The sequence below is a fragment of the Solea solea genome, chromosome 21 (assembly GCF_958295425.1).
Source record: "Solea solea chromosome 21, fSolSol10.1, whole genome shotgun sequence".
Taxonomy (NCBI): Eukaryota; Metazoa; Chordata; class Actinopteri; order Pleuronectiformes; family Soleidae; genus Solea; species Solea solea.
This window is the reverse complement of record NC_081154.1, coordinates 21,093,734-21,113,209: the sequence shown is the minus strand read 5'-3', so window position 1 is coordinate 21,113,209 and position 19,476 is coordinate 21,093,734. Positions and strand designations below refer to the sequence as shown.

The following is a 19,476-nucleotide window of genomic DNA, read 5'->3' as shown; positions in this document are numbered from 1 at the left end:
GGACTTAATTTCTCTGAGACATTCCTGGAGTTGAACAACCTGATTTATTTCATCCGGCCTCATTGATAAATATAGCTGTGTGTCATCTGCATAACAATGAAAGTGTATGTTGTGCTTCCTAATAATGTTCCCTAGAGGAAGCATATATAAGGTAAAAAGTATAGGCCCAAGCACTGAGCCTTGTGGAACTCCACAATTAACTTTAGTTTGTAGTGAGGCTTTATCATTAACATGAACAAACTGGAATCTATCAGATAAGTATGATTTAAACCAGCAGAGGGCAGCACCTGTGATACCAAGAGTCTGCTCCAATCTCTGCAGTAGAATATTATGATTAATGGTGTCAAATGCAGCACTAAGATCTAACAGGACAAGTAAAGAAACTAGACCATTATCTGAAGCCAAGAGAAGATCATTACTAACTTTAACTAGTGCTGTTTCTGTGCTATGGTTTAATCTAAAACCTGACTGAAAATCTTCAAACAGGCCATTAATGCGCAAATATTCACATCATAGATTAGCAACTGCCTTTTCTAAGATTTTAGAAACAAAGGGAAGATTAGATATAGGTCGGTAATTAGCTAAAATATCTGGGTCAAGGGTCGCTTTTTTGAGAAGGGGTTTAATAACTGCTATTTTAAACGTTTGGGGCACATATCCAGTTAATAAGGATAGATTAATTTGAGTTAATATAGAGCTGTTAATTAAAGGAAACACATCTTTAAACAGTTTGGTGGGGATAGGATCTAACTGACAGGTTTAAAGTTTAGATGATGAAACTAATGATGTTAACTCAGGGAGATCTATAGGGGAGAAACTGTCTAACTGTGCACCTGGTGCTTCTAAAGCTCTTGTGCTAAAAGATGAGTCAGTCCCAATATGAGGGAGGAGATGATCCATTTTTTCTCTAATTGATGTTATTTTATTCACAACAAAGTTGATAAAGTCATCACTGCTCAGTGTTAAAGGAATAGATGGTTCAGTGGAGCTGTGGCTCTGTGTCAGCCTGGCTACAGTGCTGAAAACAAATCTATGATTATTCTTATTTTCTTCAATTAGAGAAAATTTTCTTCAATTCCTCTATGTTATTGGAACGCCATTTTCTTTCTAATCTACGTAACGTCTGTTTAAGAGCACGAGTATTGGAGTTAAACCATGGTGCTCGTCTCATCTGATTCACCACTTTCTTTTTCAAATGAGTCTAATTTAACAGCTTCAGAGTCATGTGATGGTTGAATGGCTTGTTGTGGGGAGATTGGGGGCTTCTCCACTGCCCCCTACTGTCTGTTAGCATTACAGCACTACACACACACACACACCCTGTAGCCCGGTCCCTGCTGTAAGCAGCGATCGTGGTATTTTAGACTAGATGTTCATCATGGCAGAGCCGGTGGAAAAGTAGCATAGAAAAATGTAGTATATTTAAAAATATATGAATGAAAAAGTATATTTAAATTCAAAGACTGTTTAAATGGCTTCATCTAAACTTTAAACACTGGCTGTGTTTGTGAGAGAGAGCTAGAGAGAGAGAGACACACACACACAGGGAGAGAGGGAGAGAGAGAAACTGCACACGCACACATATTGTTTATATTTTGCGTTCATGTACTTTGATGTGTGTGTCGTATACATAAGGTCGAAAAGGATAAGATATGGGTCGCTAATTAGCTAAAACATCTGGATCAAGGGTCGCTTTTTTGAGGAGGGGTTTAATAACTGCTACAGGTTGATGTTTAATAATGAAAGCACATCATACACTTTCATTGTTATGCAGGTGACACACATCCTGGGGTGCCGGGTAGTTCAGTGGTTCAGACCGGTCCCCCTGTGCAGAGACTTCTTGATCACAGGTTCAACTCCAACCCTGGCAGGTTGTACAAAGTTAGCAATGCAAGCTCACTGTTCAATACTCAATTCCTTTGTAAGTCACTTTGGAGCAAATGTAAATATTTAGGAATGTCTCCGAGACATTAAGTCCTGGATGAGCTGTTATGTAACCGGATCAGTATCAGACATGAAGTAGTGACATTGTGCCTCATGTGTTCATATACAGGAGGAGTTTCCCCAGCACTGAGCTGCTGTCAGTGGAGATCAGCCTGGACTCAGACTCTCAGAGGACGGACGGCAAACAGAACGGAGGAGCCTGGTGTACAGGTGACATTAAGAATCAGACTGTGTAGTTCTAATGTCACCATCTCTGTATCATTTGATCTTCTTATCTTATATGTGCAATCATTTATCTCACAGTATGCATTCATGTTCATTTATGATATCCTCAACTTGCTGTTGCTTTATTTATAGTGGTGTGGGTGTTTCACAGTTCACCTTGTGATAATTCATGTTTTCAGCTAATTTTATAACAGTTCTATTTGCAGATTGATTGATTGATTGATTGATTGATTGATTGATTGAGTGGGGGACACTGGTCCATGTTCTCCCTGTGTGTGCGGTGGCTTTTCTCCAGGTTCTTGTGTTTCCTCCCACAGTCCTAAACATGCAGAGGTTAATTGGACACTCTAGACCAGGGGTGTCAAATGTACGGCCCGCGGGCCAAAGCCACTTATTTTTCCTCAGGAAATTTGAGGTTTGTTTGTTTGGTTTTGTAAAAGATACTTCAAGTTATTATACTATTATAAAATCAGGTTAAAATGAGTTTGACACCCCTGCTCTAGACTGACTGTAGGTGTGAGTGTGAGAGGAGATGGTTGGTTGGACCTGTGATGGACTGGCAACCTTTCCAGGGTGTGACCCCGCCTTTCGTCCTATGTCAGCTGGGATTGGCTCCAACTCCCCTGTGATCCTCACATCGAGGATAAAGCGGTAGAAAATGAAGCTTTCATTTAAACAAGTGATGTTCACTGTGTGTTTCTACCTCGTCCTTTCAGGAAAAGACTACACCCCCTCCATGATGGGCCTGTGCGGGTCCTTGGCCTCCCTGCCGAGCTGCAAGTCTCTAACAAGCCTCAAGTCCAGTGAATGCCTGGTTAACATCAGCACAGAGAACAGTCCTGCCCTCTCTCCCAGCTAGGGGGTGCCAAAGTGACACTGCCAACCCTGGTGAAAAGGACAGAACAAGACGACTGCTCTGTGCTCTCTTGTGTAGTCTTAACGTGACTCTGTCCACTTTTACGCTCTGAGCTCACGCTGCACCACCCGAGCGTTTGAGGAGAGAGTGAGGAGAGAGTAGCCTCCCAGTGTGGGACAGTGACAGACGCAGGAATAGCTGCTGTACTGCCCGACAGCCTCCTTTCACCTTCACTGTCTGTCATGTTTCCGATGTGATTACACCTCCTGTAGTCCAGGAGGTGTAATCACATTAGGTGCAATCACAGTAAACTGGTCTCATTCACCACAACCAACGCAACTCACTGTAGGCTTATTCTCTGTGTCTCTGTCCGTTCATCTGTATCTTACTCCTGGCAGAATGGATGAGTGTTTATAGGAAACACACAGAATGTTTTCACCATTTTATATTACACTATTATAAAAGTTTGGAAAAACAGATCATACAAGAGAAGGCTGACGTGACCGGAGGGTTCTGAAGGTTATTTTCAAAGTGAAGCGGCACAACTTTATGATGTTAGAATTATTCGATCGTACCGTAGGCTAGAGGTGGAGATTATGGGATACGACTCTTAAAGACCAAGTTATCAAGGTTTGCTAGGGGGCGCTACAATGCAAACACAAAAACAACAAGTGGACATCATATCTGTGGCATACAAATGCAAATGACATTGTGACTATGCAGAATGAATGTTTTCATTGTCTTTTTCTACAAACCTGGCTTGATAGAGGTGTTTGAGCAGCAGAGAAATAGTGGATGTGTAATGTGAGTGTGTGTGTGTGTCAATCAGTTGTTTTCTTTTTTATATTATAATTAATTTCATGGCATAGACTACTTATTTGTATCATTTAGCATCATGTAATATTAGTTTCATGCAGGTGTGTTGAGAGTTGGTGTGTGCTGTTATTAAAAATTGCAATAAAACTGCCTTTTTTTGAAACATTAAACGCTGGAGTGGATTTGTATTGTCTATACAAAATGTTATAATGCAATGCTAATTCAGCAAATCAGAACTCAAGTGATGCACTGACTAACACCTGTAAAGCTCTGCAATGGACCAGAACTATGACCTACAATCCAGTCAAATTTAACCATCGAGTGTGTAACATTTAGTAGTTACTCCACATAAATATGTTGATATGAGAATATAACCTCAGTCGGATTTCTGCTGTCACTAACATCAATATTAAAAACACTGCTGTCAGTTTTCATCTGTGGACATGTTGCTATGCTAACCTGAGATACGTGTGTCTCCACTGTAACACGGTGAACTCGGAGGTGATGTTGCTCCCAGTGCCACCCACCAACTTCCAATGTAAATACAACACACCATAATATATATATATATATGTACTTTAGATACTAAGGGTCTCAGTAGGAAGTCTTTTTCAGAGCATTGTTCTCTGTGAACATTGTCATAAGTCTTTTGTACTTTTTGTACTCTGCTAGCTTAACTCTGTGAAACTGCGAGTTAAGCTAGCTGTGAATATTACACACTGTCATTCTCTCAGATTTTTGATGGATAAACCTTTAATGTGTAATGTTTTTTTTGTTTGTTTTATCCTAACAACAACTAATTAAATGTGTATTAATCTATAGCTCACATATAAAAAAACATTACTAGGTGCTTACCCTAGGTAGAGTGTGTAAGATTTAGCAGTGAGATTGGTGAAGTTGCATGTTTCAGCTGAATATCTCTTACGCCTCACTTATCTGTCCCAACATGTAAGAGAACCCAAAGAAGGTGTTTAGTTTTTCCATAGATGTAAATGTAAAGCGCTGATCCTGTCATCATGAAAACAACAGGTGTTTTCAGTCAAATGATTTTATATTCCATTTCTGTCAAATTGAAATACTTTCACTTTAATCTTACACACTGTAGCTTTAAGATCAAAAAGGCTTTGTGGAGTTCACCCAGTTTTATAGTCTTGTTCTAATTAAATGTTTATATTTCTATATTGTGTGAACTTCCCTGATACCTCTTCCCACAATACGTGCATTACAGCAAATCAATGAACAGTACTGCTTCTACATACATAGTGTGACAGTGTAAATGTACACAAAATAGGGAGATTTCCTGACTCCCAGAGGATAAACACTGTGAACTTTGCTACTGACAGTCATGTTGTGACTTGAGAGTGATTTCATGTTTACTTACGATGGAGAATTTGATTAAAAATGAGCAGCTCTGTAGTTTCATTGACCCACACACGCCTCTCTTTGTGCCTCTGTCATTTTGTCTTCCTTTGTAGCTCTACCGTGTGAAGCATGAGGTCGTCTCTCCTCAAAGGGGTTTGAAATGGCCCTTTGTGAGGTCATAGGTCGGGATCATTCATTAATTTAAAGAGACAAATACACAGAGCTGAACAAACAGCAGCTGCTGAAGGTTCCCTTAGTAAACTTTACAAAAGCATTATGTCAGAGACACATTCCAGGTCCACATACTGTCCAATTAACTACCTAGCTGTAAATGAATGGACACTGGGCGCTCGTGCAATATGGGCTTTAGTTATCTGGTGTGAACTGTTGAAAATGATGTCACTTGGGTGACGCGCAGAGCAGTTGCAGATGAACACATGCTTCAGCGATTCATCCTTCTGTGATAAAGCTTGTTCACGTGCCAGACACATGTAAGTGTGTTATGTAAGCACAGGCCGAGGGCCAATAGTTGGCCTCTTAGGTTTGGACAAGGGGACACTCAGCGTTTCAGCACAGGTCCTGGATCTCTTCATAAAAATGCACTGGGTGTTATCTTTGCCACCATCTCCTGTCCAACCATCGGCACTCCCTTATACTCAGCATGCAGACATTTATCTCCCACAATACACGCTGTCTCAACATGCACACACCACCCACAACCACTTCACAGTCCACCCAGATGGTGTGCACACACCCAGCTTTGATGGTTTTATAGGCCTCAGGCCTGTTAGTATGATTAAACCATGAATGACTGAATTAACACACACATATTAGGTACACACATATTATATTATTATACCAAACTGTTGTGTAAATCTTGATCTGGATACTCAACGAGTGACTAATGTAGAAGTGTTTCCCTTTGTTTTCTATGGTATGACACTCCATTACTGAATGTAATGGAGTTCCCTATGACAAACATGAACATGTGCTCACTGGAATGGATTTCCACTAGTCATCCAGGTTTAAGGAGCTGCACAGTTGCTTTCACACTATAGAAATACTTAGTACTTTAGTCACACCACAGAAAGTACTCATGTTAAGTACTTGCTTCACAGCAGATTATTGACTGCAGCAAAAAAAAAAAGAAGAAGAGTGTTGAGGTGCATGACTTGATTATATCCATTTTATTTTGTACACAAAAAATGTTTAACTTCACTCAATTTATTCTTAATAAGTTAGAGCTTTAGTTACTTTCTAGATTTATATTATGGGTGTGTGTAAAAACAGATATGTAATATTGATACTGTTGCAAAAACATCAGTCATGCCACAGGATTAATATATACATTTATATTAATGCACAAATATATTATTTTATACTGGAACATTCTGCCAAATGAATGTCACTTGTGGGTCGATGGAGGCCTACCACACAGAAACATGAGGGTTAGAACAGTGGGGATGGGGTAGAATATGACAATTTACCATCACAGTGGCTCCAACTATCAATACAGTTTGAAACAGTTTGAAACGTTTTTCATTTGAAGACGCTTTAAAAGCTCTATTGTGACATTTAAACACGAGTGTACACGCAAAAATCGGTTAATATGAGATATGTTCGGGGGGCAGTGACAGCAACTTTTCACTGTTTGATTGACGGCGAATTGTCCAATAGTATTAAAGTCAACGCCTCAGGCAACCAATCAGACGTGAGACTCGGAGCTGGCTCCGCCCACTACATCATTAAACCCACAGTATCGTGGTGCTGCTGCTGCTGCTGCTAAAGAGTTTGCGAGGAAGCTCGATTGCCGAGGGCCACAGTGATTGTGGCCGCACCGCAGCCTCAACTCGGCCCCAACAACACTCTCCAAAGCGAAGAATTACAGTGAAATACACGCCCGGGTTTGATTAGAAGACGTGGGAGTTGATGTTAGAGGGACTTTTTCAAGGTGGAGCCGCTTCCTTGTTCGACAAGCGGGTGAAATATCTCAACATCATCACAAAGAAACTTTGCCTGCTAAGCTGCTAACTGGCACTCAACAAGTGAGGGGTTTTGTTTGGTTTGTTTGTTTTAAAAAAGTCTGTTCACCGCTGAAAACTTCACCAACTCACCTGTGGAGAGAAGTGCTGCTGCTGCTGCTGCTGCTGCTGGTGTTTACTTTGAGGGTTTTTTCATTCTCGACACGGTTTAGAGAAGTAGAATAACTCGTCATCATCCTCAACAGCAGAGGAGGAAGAGCTGCAGCTGGTCACTAGCACAGTCTCCACACAGAGCGCCCCCCCCCCCCCCCCCCTCCTTCCTCCTCACCTCCACCAGGCAGAGAGGAGCCGAGTGGCCGCGGGTGAGTTACCATGTCCGGCCGTGGAGTTGGACAGGGCCGGGGAGGTGCTCTGGGTCCACAGCCTCTGAAGGCAACCATCCCCTACCAACTGACAAGCAAACCTCCATCACACCGCAGAGATGGAACGTCAGGTATGAAGAGCCTTCACACCTGCTGTATGTTCACATGTGAAAACATGAGGTTAGAGAGGTTAGATGTACAGATAAATAAACAAGTAAATGAATGTACACAACAGCAGAACTTCTTACACAAGGGCAGACAGACGTACACAAACACACACACACACACACAGTCAGGTATGATGATCCTCAACATATGTGTCACCATATACCACCATATACATACAGTACATATACTGTATACTCTCTCTATCTATCTATGTATTTTTTTGAGTGGACAGCAAAGTAAGAATTTCATTGTACAGGGAAACGTGTTTCTTTACTGTGCATATGACAATAAACACTTTGAATCTTGAATCTTTGAATCTTTGAATGTATATGTGTATATATGTATGTATATATATGTATGTATGTATGTGTATATATATATATATATGTATGTATATATATATATATATATATATATATATATATATATATATATATATATATATATATACACACACAACACCTATATATAACCTGTGTCACATTTTATGACTGTTCATATATACAGATTTGATAAATAATGAAGTAAATACATTTACAGAATGTTAGATGTGTACTTCCTATTATAAGTTATTAATGTTCATCTATATATGTGTGTGTGTATGTATAAGTACATTTTACTAACTGGTGAAAATAGAGAGAATATTAGGAACTGTTCAACCTGTTTCTACATGTAAAGTGTAAAGTATAAAGTGTACATTTGTTTCTCATATTAACAGCTGGAAAGGTCAAACTGCACCAGCTGAGTTCCGGCATGAGGCGAACGATGTCTCTGGACGCCATTGTGGGGCCGTACCTGCAGGGACAGTGGCTGAAAGAAGCCGAGGGCCGCGGCAGCCTCTCTTACGAGGACAAATCCACTCAGGTCAGTGTCTCTGTGATCATGTTCACTGGTTTAAATTGAGGAATTGAATGTGCTACCTTACTGCATTTCTTTCCCATAATAAGAATGACCAAACATGCAGAAGTACTCGGGTCATGTTGAAGAATAGTTTTACATTTTTTAGCAGAGAACACGGTTGCAATGAGAAACTGGCTTAAAGAGAGACAGTGTCCGGTGCCTGCAAAGCTGTTACACCGTGAGAACCACGGTCCCTGAAGTCAGCTGACTCGGCCGTTTTGGTTGCACCCATCCTCTGCTCTGTGCAGGCACTCGCTGCTGCTGCTGCTGCGTCTGTTGCCCACATCCCCTGTTCTTTCACAGTTTCTCCTGCTGTTCTCGCTCTTCTATTAAGGTGAACAGAGTGAGCCTGTGGGTGTGGGTGATGTCGTGCACATCAGCATTTTGATCTGTGTCAGTGTGAAACTGAAATCTGGTTTTAATGTGTGACATTTTCCAGTCTATGATTTTACTTTGCAGCTTCAGTGCAGGTTGCCCTGTTTTTAAATCACCTGCCCACACCTGCTATCTCTAATGTGAAAGAGCTATTGATGACATGTTTCTTGGAGGGTATTCTATCTCATGGTAGCTGACCATATCATGGTTTCTTTTCCCCCCAGACTCCAGCATCGTGGTCAGATAACTTCAGCAGCAGCAGCAGCAGCATCAGCAGCAGCAGCGGCCACAAACGCTCAGCATCATGTAGCAGTGCTGAGCATCTGCGAGAGGTCAGTATCTACTGATGCTATTCAAAACATGTGCTTTAGTAACCCTTCAGTTTCCTAAACTGAGCTGTTTTTAGGCTATAGACTATTGTTTATGATCTGTATTACATGATTAAAATATAGTTTCAGATAATACCTGGTTTATTTCTATGTTTAAATGTTAAATGAAGGATATTTACATGTGTTGGAAACAATAAAATTGACTATAAATGTGGTCAAATTCAGCTATAACACAAATAATTAGGCTTTTTTTAAAAGGTCACAGGACAGTTTATCAGATACCTTATGATATGACGGTCAGTGTTTCCTCTAGGATTGTTTTCAGCAGCGGGGGCAGGCTCTCTATTGAATGGCTTAAAATAAATAACAATAAAATTAAATAATAATTTATATGCCTCTCTCACATGCTTGCTAATCACTTCTGTGTCCGATATTTAACATAGAAATAGACTAGTCCTCCCCGTGGAAAACCAGAGTAGATACTGAGCAAGACAGTTCTCTGTAGTTTACCTTAGTCCTTGCGAGTCGTGAGCACCTGACCCGGTGCAGGACTCTGCTGTGAAGGTGGATCCATGCGGCGGTCCGCCACTCCTACATGAATGTAGAGGAAACACTGACCATGTCCAAAATCTAAGACGATATCTTTTAAACCAACACCACATGATGAGAATATTCCTCCTCTGGGGAGAGCATGTTAAACGTGTTTTGTGCAAACATAGCGACTGATGAACCGTGTGCTGATTGCAGATTGGTAAACTCAGACAACAGCTACAGCAGCGTAACAAGCCCGTGGTCTCGGGGGGACGTGACAGAGAGAGCCAGCGGGGTCATCCTCAAAGGAGCTGTAACTTAGCAACCACTCAGGTACTCACTGTCAACAGCACGCTCACACATGCATGAAAACATCTCACTGACCAAAATGAGTTGTTGATCAACTGCTGGCTCCATCAGTCAGTTCAAATGTCTTATTTTGTGACGTAAGTTACTGAAGAGGCAGCACTGAAGCTAAAAACACTGATTTAGTTTGTGGACTTTGGTGTGGGACAGTGAGCAGATGACAAACTTAACTGCAACATAAAGTAATGACCATATTTTTAAGATATCGTGGCAAAGGCTGGATAGATTGTATTTGGTGAGTCTTTAGCGAAGTGAAGTAAAAACTGTTTTAACACGTGTCCCGTCTGGTTTGCAGTCAGAGCTCAGTCTGCACTGACTGTGTGTCAGTGTGTCAGTGTGTCAGTGTGTCAGTGTGTCAGTGTGTCAGTAACTCGACATGACACGACACAAAAGGATGCCATTTTAGGTCCTGGTGGACTTTGGTATCATTGAGGATGTAGATAATGCATATGAAATATTATGACTTATAAAATACAGTTAGAAAGAAACGCTTCATTCATCAGAAGTGAATAAGCAAATAGTACAGCCCATCACAGGAAGTGAATGGAAATAAAATGCTGAAGCAACAGGAAGATCACAACATCACACTGCTTCTGCTGTTCACAGCACAATACGTGCTTCTGCTTTCTCACACTTCCCAGCTGGACTGTGGTGACAGACTGACGACACATGTTACTAATCAAACTAGCACTCCAGGAGGAGATTTTAATAAGAATCTTCATGATTGTTGTTCATTTTCAGCAACATGTCACTTTCAAGTCAAGCATGGTTGTATGAGGTCCTGACACAAATCCTGTGTTGAGAACCAGACTGAGGTGCAGTTGCTTAGTCTTCTTGAGAACATGGCTCACCATGTTGTAGATGCATCATTTGAGGGTCACAACTATGTCCTTGTTTTCCCGTACAATGACAATAAAGGCTTTCTGATTTCTGAATATGTCACAGGTACTGCACACAAGCATGTTTGCCGTTTTAGTCCTTTAGTTACTGTGCTTATGTTTCCATCTCCAGCGCAGCTGCTGTGTAGACACCAGTTCTTTCCTAATTTTCAGAGTTATAAAAAATCAGACGATGTTTTTCAAATGAGACTCCCCTAGTGGCCGTGCACTGCAGTTTACACATAATGAACCATTCCTCTCCTGTTATGTGCTCTTTCAGCTCTTTTTCCCATTTGTCTTTAATTAACAACATCAAACTCTTGAATAAAACTGAGATTACTCTGCCCTTTTCCCTCTCATAGGCCTTCTGAAATACCCAAACAATTCCATTACCAGTGTCAGTTCTTATCTCCTTCTCAAAACAATCCTTTAATTGTAGGTAACGATATCTTTCATTTTCATCTCGTCCAAATTTGTCCCTTAACTTCTCAACCCTCTGCAGTTTACCCTGTTCCACCATTGTGCGTATTGTTGTGATTCAACCTTTGTGTTAAAACCTTTAATTGTCTCTGGTATAAACCTGGAGTCAAACGCAAACCAACTCATCATCTTTATTTCCTTCTCCAATTTCTCTCTTTCACGACTGTATTCAATGTTTCTTCTGTAGTTTTGGTTATCCTGTCCCGTCGGCTGTCTCGTTTTTTTCAATAGTTCTTTGTGCTATTAAATTTCGTACCTCCATGTCTGTCGTTCCCAGTTCTATATTTTTGAAACCAACATACCAGAAATCTTGCTTTAGGCTGCAGAATCCTAGGTTTCTTTCCTCCCCATATGAACCGGGATATCCACTTGTCCCATTCTGTGACTTGTTTTCGTGGGATTGTCACCAGCAGAGATTGAAACAGATATATTATACAGTTCTCGGTCTTAATTATCTCTATCCTTGAGCTGAAGTCCAAACAAATAGCTGACCATCTGTCCAGGTCCCTCCTAATATCTTGGTTAATTTTCATGTAATTTGCATCAGTAGCTTGTCTATTCTATTTGTAATGTTTAAACCCAAATATTTCATTGAGTTAGCGTTCCATCTGAGCTGGTACGTGTCTTTTATCTCTCGCAACATGGAATAATTGTCAAAATCTGTGTCTTTGAGACATTGATTTTGTATCCTGAGAGTCGTCTTTCTACTCAAAGGTTGCTTTAAAAACAAAAAAAAAAATAATCCTGTTTCCTGTTCCTCTCTCCTAACGTCTGCCTCCTGCCTGATCGTTTGGGAGCAGCGGCTCAATGAACAATGCAAAGAGACTTGGAGAGAGATGACCTCCCTGTCTAAACTGAATTTATTTGGATCCTTGCCTTTGCCTCCTGATATGTCGATCTAATACAATTAACCGATTGCTCATTAAATCCAAATTTTTCTAATACCCTATATAAAAAAAATCTGTCAGGTCCTGCATAAATGTCTCTAACCTCTCAGCTATAATGGAGGTGTAGAGTTAAAAGTGATATGGGTCTGTAATTGCCACAATATTCTTTAACTTTACCTTCCTTTGGAATAATGGAGATAATGAGGGAGGAATCTTGCCAGAGTGGAATTGTTAGTTTTATAAAATGAGAAAATCCCTCAGATCCCGATTAATAGACTTTACCATATCTTTTATTGTTATTTCTGAAGTTAACTGAAGCTCTCCACCAGTTTGAATATAAACCTGAGTTGAACAATCTGAATAATTACTGTTAAAAATTTGAACTGAATCAACTGAAACTGAATATTTGCAATACATTTGAAAATGTATTTGATTTGGTTGAAAAAGTCGCTTCAGTTTCACTTTTCATTCAAATTCAGTTTAAATGAATTTCTTGTACCACACGTGCAGGTCCTGGATGCAGTACAGATGGAGAGAGAATCTTCAGTTACGAATTCAAATTCAGTTCCTGATGGCACAAATGATATCATATACAGTTCTTCTTCTTCGTGGCAGGTTTCATTTGGAATCAGTCATTCTCAGCTTAAGCTAACAACTTTTCCCCCGTGATTTAAGTGTCTTACTTGCATTTGGGAGTAAAAATAGACCTGTGCGAGTAGTTGATTGTATTTAATCGCATATGTGCCAGTGAGGCAGTGATTAGCTCTATCCAAGAATTTTACAGTATTACTGTCCAGGGTGTGAACCCGCTTTTCACCCTGTGTCAGCTGGGATATGACTTTCATGTGGAGGATAAAACAGGAGACAGATTATTATTGTTGTTGTTATTGTTAGTGTTATTATTTTTGTTGTTGTTTTTGTTATTATTGATGATAATAACAACAACAATAATAATATATTTTAGGGCATGTGTTCCTTTGGTTTCTCCTTCTGTGTTTAAACATTAGCATACATTGTCATTGTGTCCTACATGCTTTGATGGGCACCATTATTATTTCATTTGTGCTCATTGGGGGAAAAAGTCAGCGTCAAGCCCTGCTGAGCTTCTTTTTAGTTTTCAAGATGAATATAACAATTATCAACCACTCACTTGTCATTCAAGCAGTAATTTAGCCATAAAATATCAGTCGAGTATCAAAGACTGACAACTGGAGGCAGCAATGGATGTGACGTATCTCTGTGGCTGATTTCTCTTTAGTGCAAAGAGAAAGTGGTTTGAAAAGGTAAAGTTAGGCTAAAATGAGTTTTTTCTTGGCAGCCATGTTTTCAGTGTCAGAGAGTCTTAACCATGCATAACTTCGTACAACCACACGTCCACAAACTGTCCCTTTTTAATTACTGTCACATGAAGGATGTGCTCCATGCACAGGACGGTTTCAGGGCTGTGATTAAACGCTCCTCAAATATTTCATCTACTATGAAAAAGTGGAAGCAAGACGAGCTGACGAGAGAGTGTGTGACATGATGAGTGAAGCAGACTGAACTTCTTCTTGCCTCGTGTGTCCTCAGGGTCAGTCCATTCCCATCCCTCTGTCTCCCTTGTCCACACTGGTCCCTCGACTGCGTTGCAGCGTGGAGGGTCTGAACCAGGAGCTGGAGGGCATGTTTGTCTGCCAGCCACCAGATCCTCCTCACAGGGTAACTGTCTCCTCTACACAACGTACTCATGGAAATACTCTTTCAAAGACACTTGATGTTTATAATGAACTGTTTCCTGCTCATCAGCTGCTCGAGGTTCCCGACGGTCACCGAGCTCCGGTTCCTCTGCAGAGCTGCAGCAGTGGTTCTCAGAGTGACCCCACCGACACCACACCTATGTCCTCATTCTCCCCCTCCCCCTGCTCCTCCCCCAGCTACATCTCCACCTCCCCATCCTCCAACTCAGAGGAAGCTCATGTGGATCTGCTTCGAGGTTAGTTTGTCATTCACGGTGGAATATTGTCACGGATTCTGTGTAGGTGTTAAAAAAGAAATGAGACTCTGACAATAAAGCATATGTGTGGAGTCTGTCAGAGATGGAGAGATGACCAACTGTCCTTCTATCATGAAATATGTGCACATACGTATACTTGCCTCTTGTTCTCAGGTGTGATAGACGTCACAGAGACATGCCTCCTGTCCCCGCTCTCCTTCCAGAGTGAGGCTGATGTCTCCCTGCCTCCGCTCAGCTCCTCGTCCCCAGGGCCAAACAAAAGCTGCTGCTTCCAGAGAGAACCTCCAGAAGGCTGCGAGAAAGTGCTTGTCTGGGAGGAGAACAGGTAGCAATATAGAGTATTGTTTTGCATCTAAACACTCATTAGACAAGTTGTGTCTACACTGATAAATATCTACCACCAGATTAGAGCCGGTGCCGGGGGCAGCGTCACACGCAGAAACAAACCTGTCATAAAGCCATGTCTAACTTAAATAAACACAGACATGCAGCATACCCACAGAAAGCTCATAAAAAAACATTCTTATGTTCACCAAACACAGATTAAACACCATCGATCAAACCAGCAGGTAGAGATGTTCCGATACCATTTTTTCCCTCCCGATACCTATTCCTATACTTGTGCTGTGGGTATCGGCCGATACAGAGTACCGATACCGATACCAGTGTGTTATAAAAAGAAATATATCATACTACGCCTGCATGACTGTGATATGATTATCATTGGTGGTAAGGTTTGGCTCAGGTTAAACTCTCTGTAAAACATGAACGGATACAGCAAATGGACACCATTTATTTTTACCAGTGATGTTATTTCGTTTTTCAGCTTGTACGTTTGTTTTGACTCTGGTCCAAACGCCACAGCACTGGCAGCGCTTCATGTTTCCATGACGACTGACCGGGAAAGGACGCGCGTGACATCATTTTTACATGACTCTAGATCAGGGGTGGGCAATTATTTTTCCCAGGGGGCCAAATGAGCAACTGAAAATATTTTGGAGGGCCGGGCCAAAATGCCGAACTCAATTATGCATAATAGGATCTATTTCTATATAAAAAGCAGTAAATGGCATTGTTTTGACCGCTGGGAAGAGTGTATGTTATTATTTGGCAATTAAAAGGTGAGGTTAGCTTTCAAAAATATCATTTATTCAAATAGAATTTCCAAAATGATGAACAAAATGTGAAACATTTGACTCATTTTCAGTCACATTAATAACAAAGGGCATTTTGAGTTTCATATACTATTGAAACAAGGATTTTCTTAGCTTTCTAAAGACATCACATCATCTTTGTAGCCAAAATACTCTGATGAAATGAACTGTTGTAGTAACAACATCAACCACATGGCTAAGTTTTAGCACTGACTTGCACAATGCTTGCTGATGAATAATACAATAAATAAACACCAATTTCTGCTCTGAGTTGAGTTCACTCACTTTATTTGCATTCTTTTCAAAAGCCCAACATTTTTCACCGTCAGATTGGGACATCCATCCGTAGTGACACCTGCCAGTCTGTCCCGTTCGAGTCCCAGTTTGTCCATGCATGCGTTTACCTCGGTGAACAGATCACTCCCCGTTGTGGTTCCTTTCATTGGCCGCATTGCTGCCTGGTCCTCCGTAAGCGTGAAGTCGCGCGTTATAACGAATATGAGCAGCTGGGCTGTGTCACGGACGTCACAGCTCTCATCCAAAGTCGAAGCTTCCCACTTTACTTTGCAGCTGAAACTCCAGATTCTCTGCGATGTCCTCCACCCTTCTCGTCACGGTGCGGCGGGACAGCGGGATGTTTTCAAACGCTTCTTTTTTCTCTGGGCATAGCAGTGCTGCAGACTCGACCATGCACTCTTTCACAAACTCCCCCTCCGAGAATGGCTTACTGTTGTTTGAAAGTTCTGCTTTCGGCATCCACTTTCCTCTTTGTGGCATGAGACGACATTTTCCCATTTTTCAGGGGTGACGAGGAAGGTAGACAGGTTGTCAATCACACGCACTTCACGTGCACAGTGAGAATAAATGGGCTTCAAAATAAAAGCAATGCGTTTTTTGGTCCACCCATAAGATAATTAGAAAATATGTTATATTTTCTAACTATCATGTAATCTTTCGCGGGCCGGTCAGAATCATCCAGGTCTGCTCTAGATTGTTAAAATGAGTCTCTGAAGTAACTCTAAACAGAAGAACCGTGTCAGAGCTAACAGAGCTCTAATAAAATAAAACACACTAAAGAAAGACTTGAGTTTCCCTCAGTCAGATTTCTTTAGATACCTACAGGATGTTAAAACAACAACAACCCTCAGAGTTCATGGATAGATGAATGTTTGAGCAGCTGACAGAGGTCTGGTGTCTGTGTTATATGATAATATCCAGATGGTTGCCGGCTGTTGGGAGGAAGAATGAAGAACCACCAAATCAGACAGCAGTTACTTTGAACATGTATTCCACATGGGTTACTGCAGTTTAAGGTTCTGCACAGGTTACATTTATCTGCAAGTAAGCGAGCCAAACTCTACCCGGGTTTAGAGTATCAGTATTTTAGTATCGGCTCAGCAGGTACTAACCCTAATGAAAAACCAAAAACAAACGAGTCGAGCCCAGTAGTGCTAGAACTGTATAATTAGAGGAACACTGGTACAGGGTCTACAGCAATCTAAAATGAGGTTCCACTAATGCTATTACATTAAACGGCATTTTAATCGTTTTTTCTTCGACAGAGTTTTCTTAGATGCTGTCAGGTAAAAAAACCTACAGTATTTTAGGACAATGCCACCACTGACTCTCCTCCTTCTGTAGATCTCCAAGCAAACCAGAGCCGACCCTCATCTCCTCCTGTCCAGACCCCAACAAGGTGAACTTCACTCCTCATGGAGGCTCCGCCTTCTGCCCTGTCAGCCTCCTGAAGCCCCTGCTTCCCTCCATGGACTTGTTGTTCCGCAGCCTCACCGTCTCCCCAGCAGCCATCTGCTCCAGTCAGGGGACCGGCTCCTGCTCGTCTGACAGCGCTGCTGCTGCTGCTGCTGCTGCTGCTGCTGCTGATCCTCCTGTGGGAGAAGAGTCTCTCTGATCACAAGTCAATATCATACACCTACATGATCCAAAGCTTTATACATCACTAAAAATCAAATGATGCAAAGATTTCTTTGTGTGAGTCAGCTGGAGATGTGACTCACTGCTCACATTACTCTCTTTTGTCCAAAGAAGCCGTGATTTACACTTATTCATTCATTCCCTTTTTTTCTTTTTTTTTAAACTTGAAAAGAGAGAAAACAAAAATCAAGACTGAGTCGAGTTTTTATAAACCTGATGTCTGACTCTGCAGCTGGTGAACAAAGCATGACAAATCAGTTAAGTGTGTTTTTTTTATTTACCTGATTTATGACACAATGAAATGACATTGGATTTAAGGGAATATTCCAGATGTTGGACTTGGGTAGTATCTTTACCTAAAGGCTTCTGCATTCCTGCTTTATAAAGTGATGCTTCAGGGGTTTGTTGTATGAGGTCCTGACACATAATCAGCACTGACTGTGCTGATGTTTGCTGCTCTATCCAGAGTTTAGACCGATTTATCCGACTGGAAAATGAAGCTTGTGTTGCTTTGTAAACTGTTCACTCACAGCTTTTCTCTCTGGACCTCGGTGCAGGAGAGATGGAAAACTCTTTGGACTTCAGTGAAAACTTCCAATGCTGTCTTTCTGCAGAAAACCTCCATCATACAGACAAAGTGCCTGAATCAGTTAAAGGAGAGGTTTTTCCTGTGTTTGTAGAAGCAAATTGTTTTTATGATATCATAGATTTAAAGGCACAGTGTGTAAATGTTTTCAACATGTCTCTTCCAAGTGTGTCGCCTTCAGTTTAGAGCCTTATATAAAATATAGACTTATGGAATACTAGGTACAGTAATTGTTTCTTTAAAAGGATTTCACCTGAAGTTGAGTGAAGTCGGTGCACACTGTGTCAGTACCTCAAACAACCACACTCTCCTGAACATGGTTCTTGCTTTTGTATCTCGTTGACTTGCAAAACAAAAGGTAACTTGTACGAGTATTATCGGCCGTTATTCCTTGATGTACTAGATGTGATATTTTTTTATAGTTCTGAGTTGACTACTTAAGCAGTTTTTATGGTGTAGATTACTGGTCCTTCTCCTTCTGCCAAGCGGACAGGTTGATGTTCAGACATAGAGGATTATTTGTGTGTAGACACGTTTGCACAAAATCGAACTGCAACTTTATTTTTGAGTCGCATTTCCTAGTTTTATATTCAGTTTTTGTACTGCCTTGTAAATTGAAAAAGTCGTAGAGTGTATTTTCTACAGTTGTTTGATTTTTCTCTCAATGACCTGCAACATAAGCTAAAAACAACAGTTACTTTTAGTTTCATTCTGTCGTTCTAAGCGAGGCAGGTGTTACATGACATAATGTATCAGGTGGATTTTTTTTTAATGCACTTCCAGGAACATGCTTTTATGTGGAGGAACCAACGTCTGTCCTGGGTTTATTGTTTCTGATGGTAGTTTTGTGTGTGTGTGTGTGTGTGTGTGTGGGTGTGTGGATGGGAGGTTAACAAGTCTGACTAATATGTACTAGTTCTAGTTACCGAGTGAAACACTGCATTTGAACAATGTTTCCAAAGAAGATGGTTTTTTGTTTTTGGGAGGGGAGGGGTTTTTGACGACATGATGTTATCTCAGGTTCTGTGTTCTGTCCACATAAACTTATATGACTGATAATGTCTCTGTCTCTGTGTGGATGACCAGTGACGTGCGGTTAGGAGGCACTAAACCCAAAATAGAAGCTTATATTTCTGTTTTGACCTTAATTTCATCATTTAGGTGTTTTAAAAGCTTTTAATTGTGCTTTAATTGACTCCACACTGTTCCTGTCTGTGTGTCGCACCATCCACGGGCTCAGAGCCAATAAGTCACATGACCTGGAAGCTATTTAGCTATAATGCTCAGTATGTATAAAAAAAAAAAACAAGGAAAGCGTTTAAATGTGATAAAAACAAAAAGGTTTAT

At 40.9% G+C, this 19,476-nt stretch overlaps 2 protein-coding genes across 4 annotated transcripts in view; both read left to right on the top strand.

Moving 5' to 3' along the window:
• Window positions 1-4,011, top strand: part of rundc3ab (RUN domain containing 3Ab) — a 28,272-nt gene extending 24,261 nt beyond the window's left edge. Inside the window, exons 10-11 of one of the 2 annotated variants that reach the window (XR_009234234.1) lie at window positions 1,775-1,871; window positions 2,054-2,154. Coding sequence is in view for 1 of the 2 variants with exons in the window: in XM_058621736.1 (XP_058477719.1) it covers window positions 2,054-2,154; window positions 2,886-3,028 (244 nt within the window). In the remaining variant the exon portion in view is untranslated. Of the gene's footprint in view, window positions 1-1,774; window positions 1,872-2,053; window positions 2,155-2,885 lie in introns of those variants that run through there. The other variant, XM_058621736.1, reaches the window with a different exon arrangement.
• Window positions 4,012-6,971: 2,960 nt separating this feature from the next.
• On the top strand, window positions 6,972-19,188 carry LOC131448921 (protein FAM117A-like). 2 transcript variants are annotated; one of them, XM_058621740.1, is made up of 9 exons: window positions 6,972-7,248; window positions 7,431-7,678; window positions 8,434-8,579; window positions 9,215-9,322; window positions 10,067-10,183; window positions 14,031-14,159; window positions 14,247-14,433; window positions 14,608-14,779; window positions 17,250-19,188. In XM_058621740.1, the coding sequence occupies exons 2-9, from the start codon at window positions 7,558-7,560 to the stop codon at window positions 17,518-17,520; spliced, it is 1,251 nt and encodes a 416-aa protein (XP_058477723.1). In that variant the 5' UTR covers window positions 6,972-7,248; window positions 7,431-7,557; the 3' UTR covers window positions 17,521-19,188. The 2 variants fall into 2 exon arrangements, with proteins under 2 accessions (XP_058477723.1, XP_058477721.1); XM_058621738.1 differs by having other exon boundaries at window positions 6,972-7,678.
• Window positions 19,189-19,476: the final 288 nt, after the last annotated feature.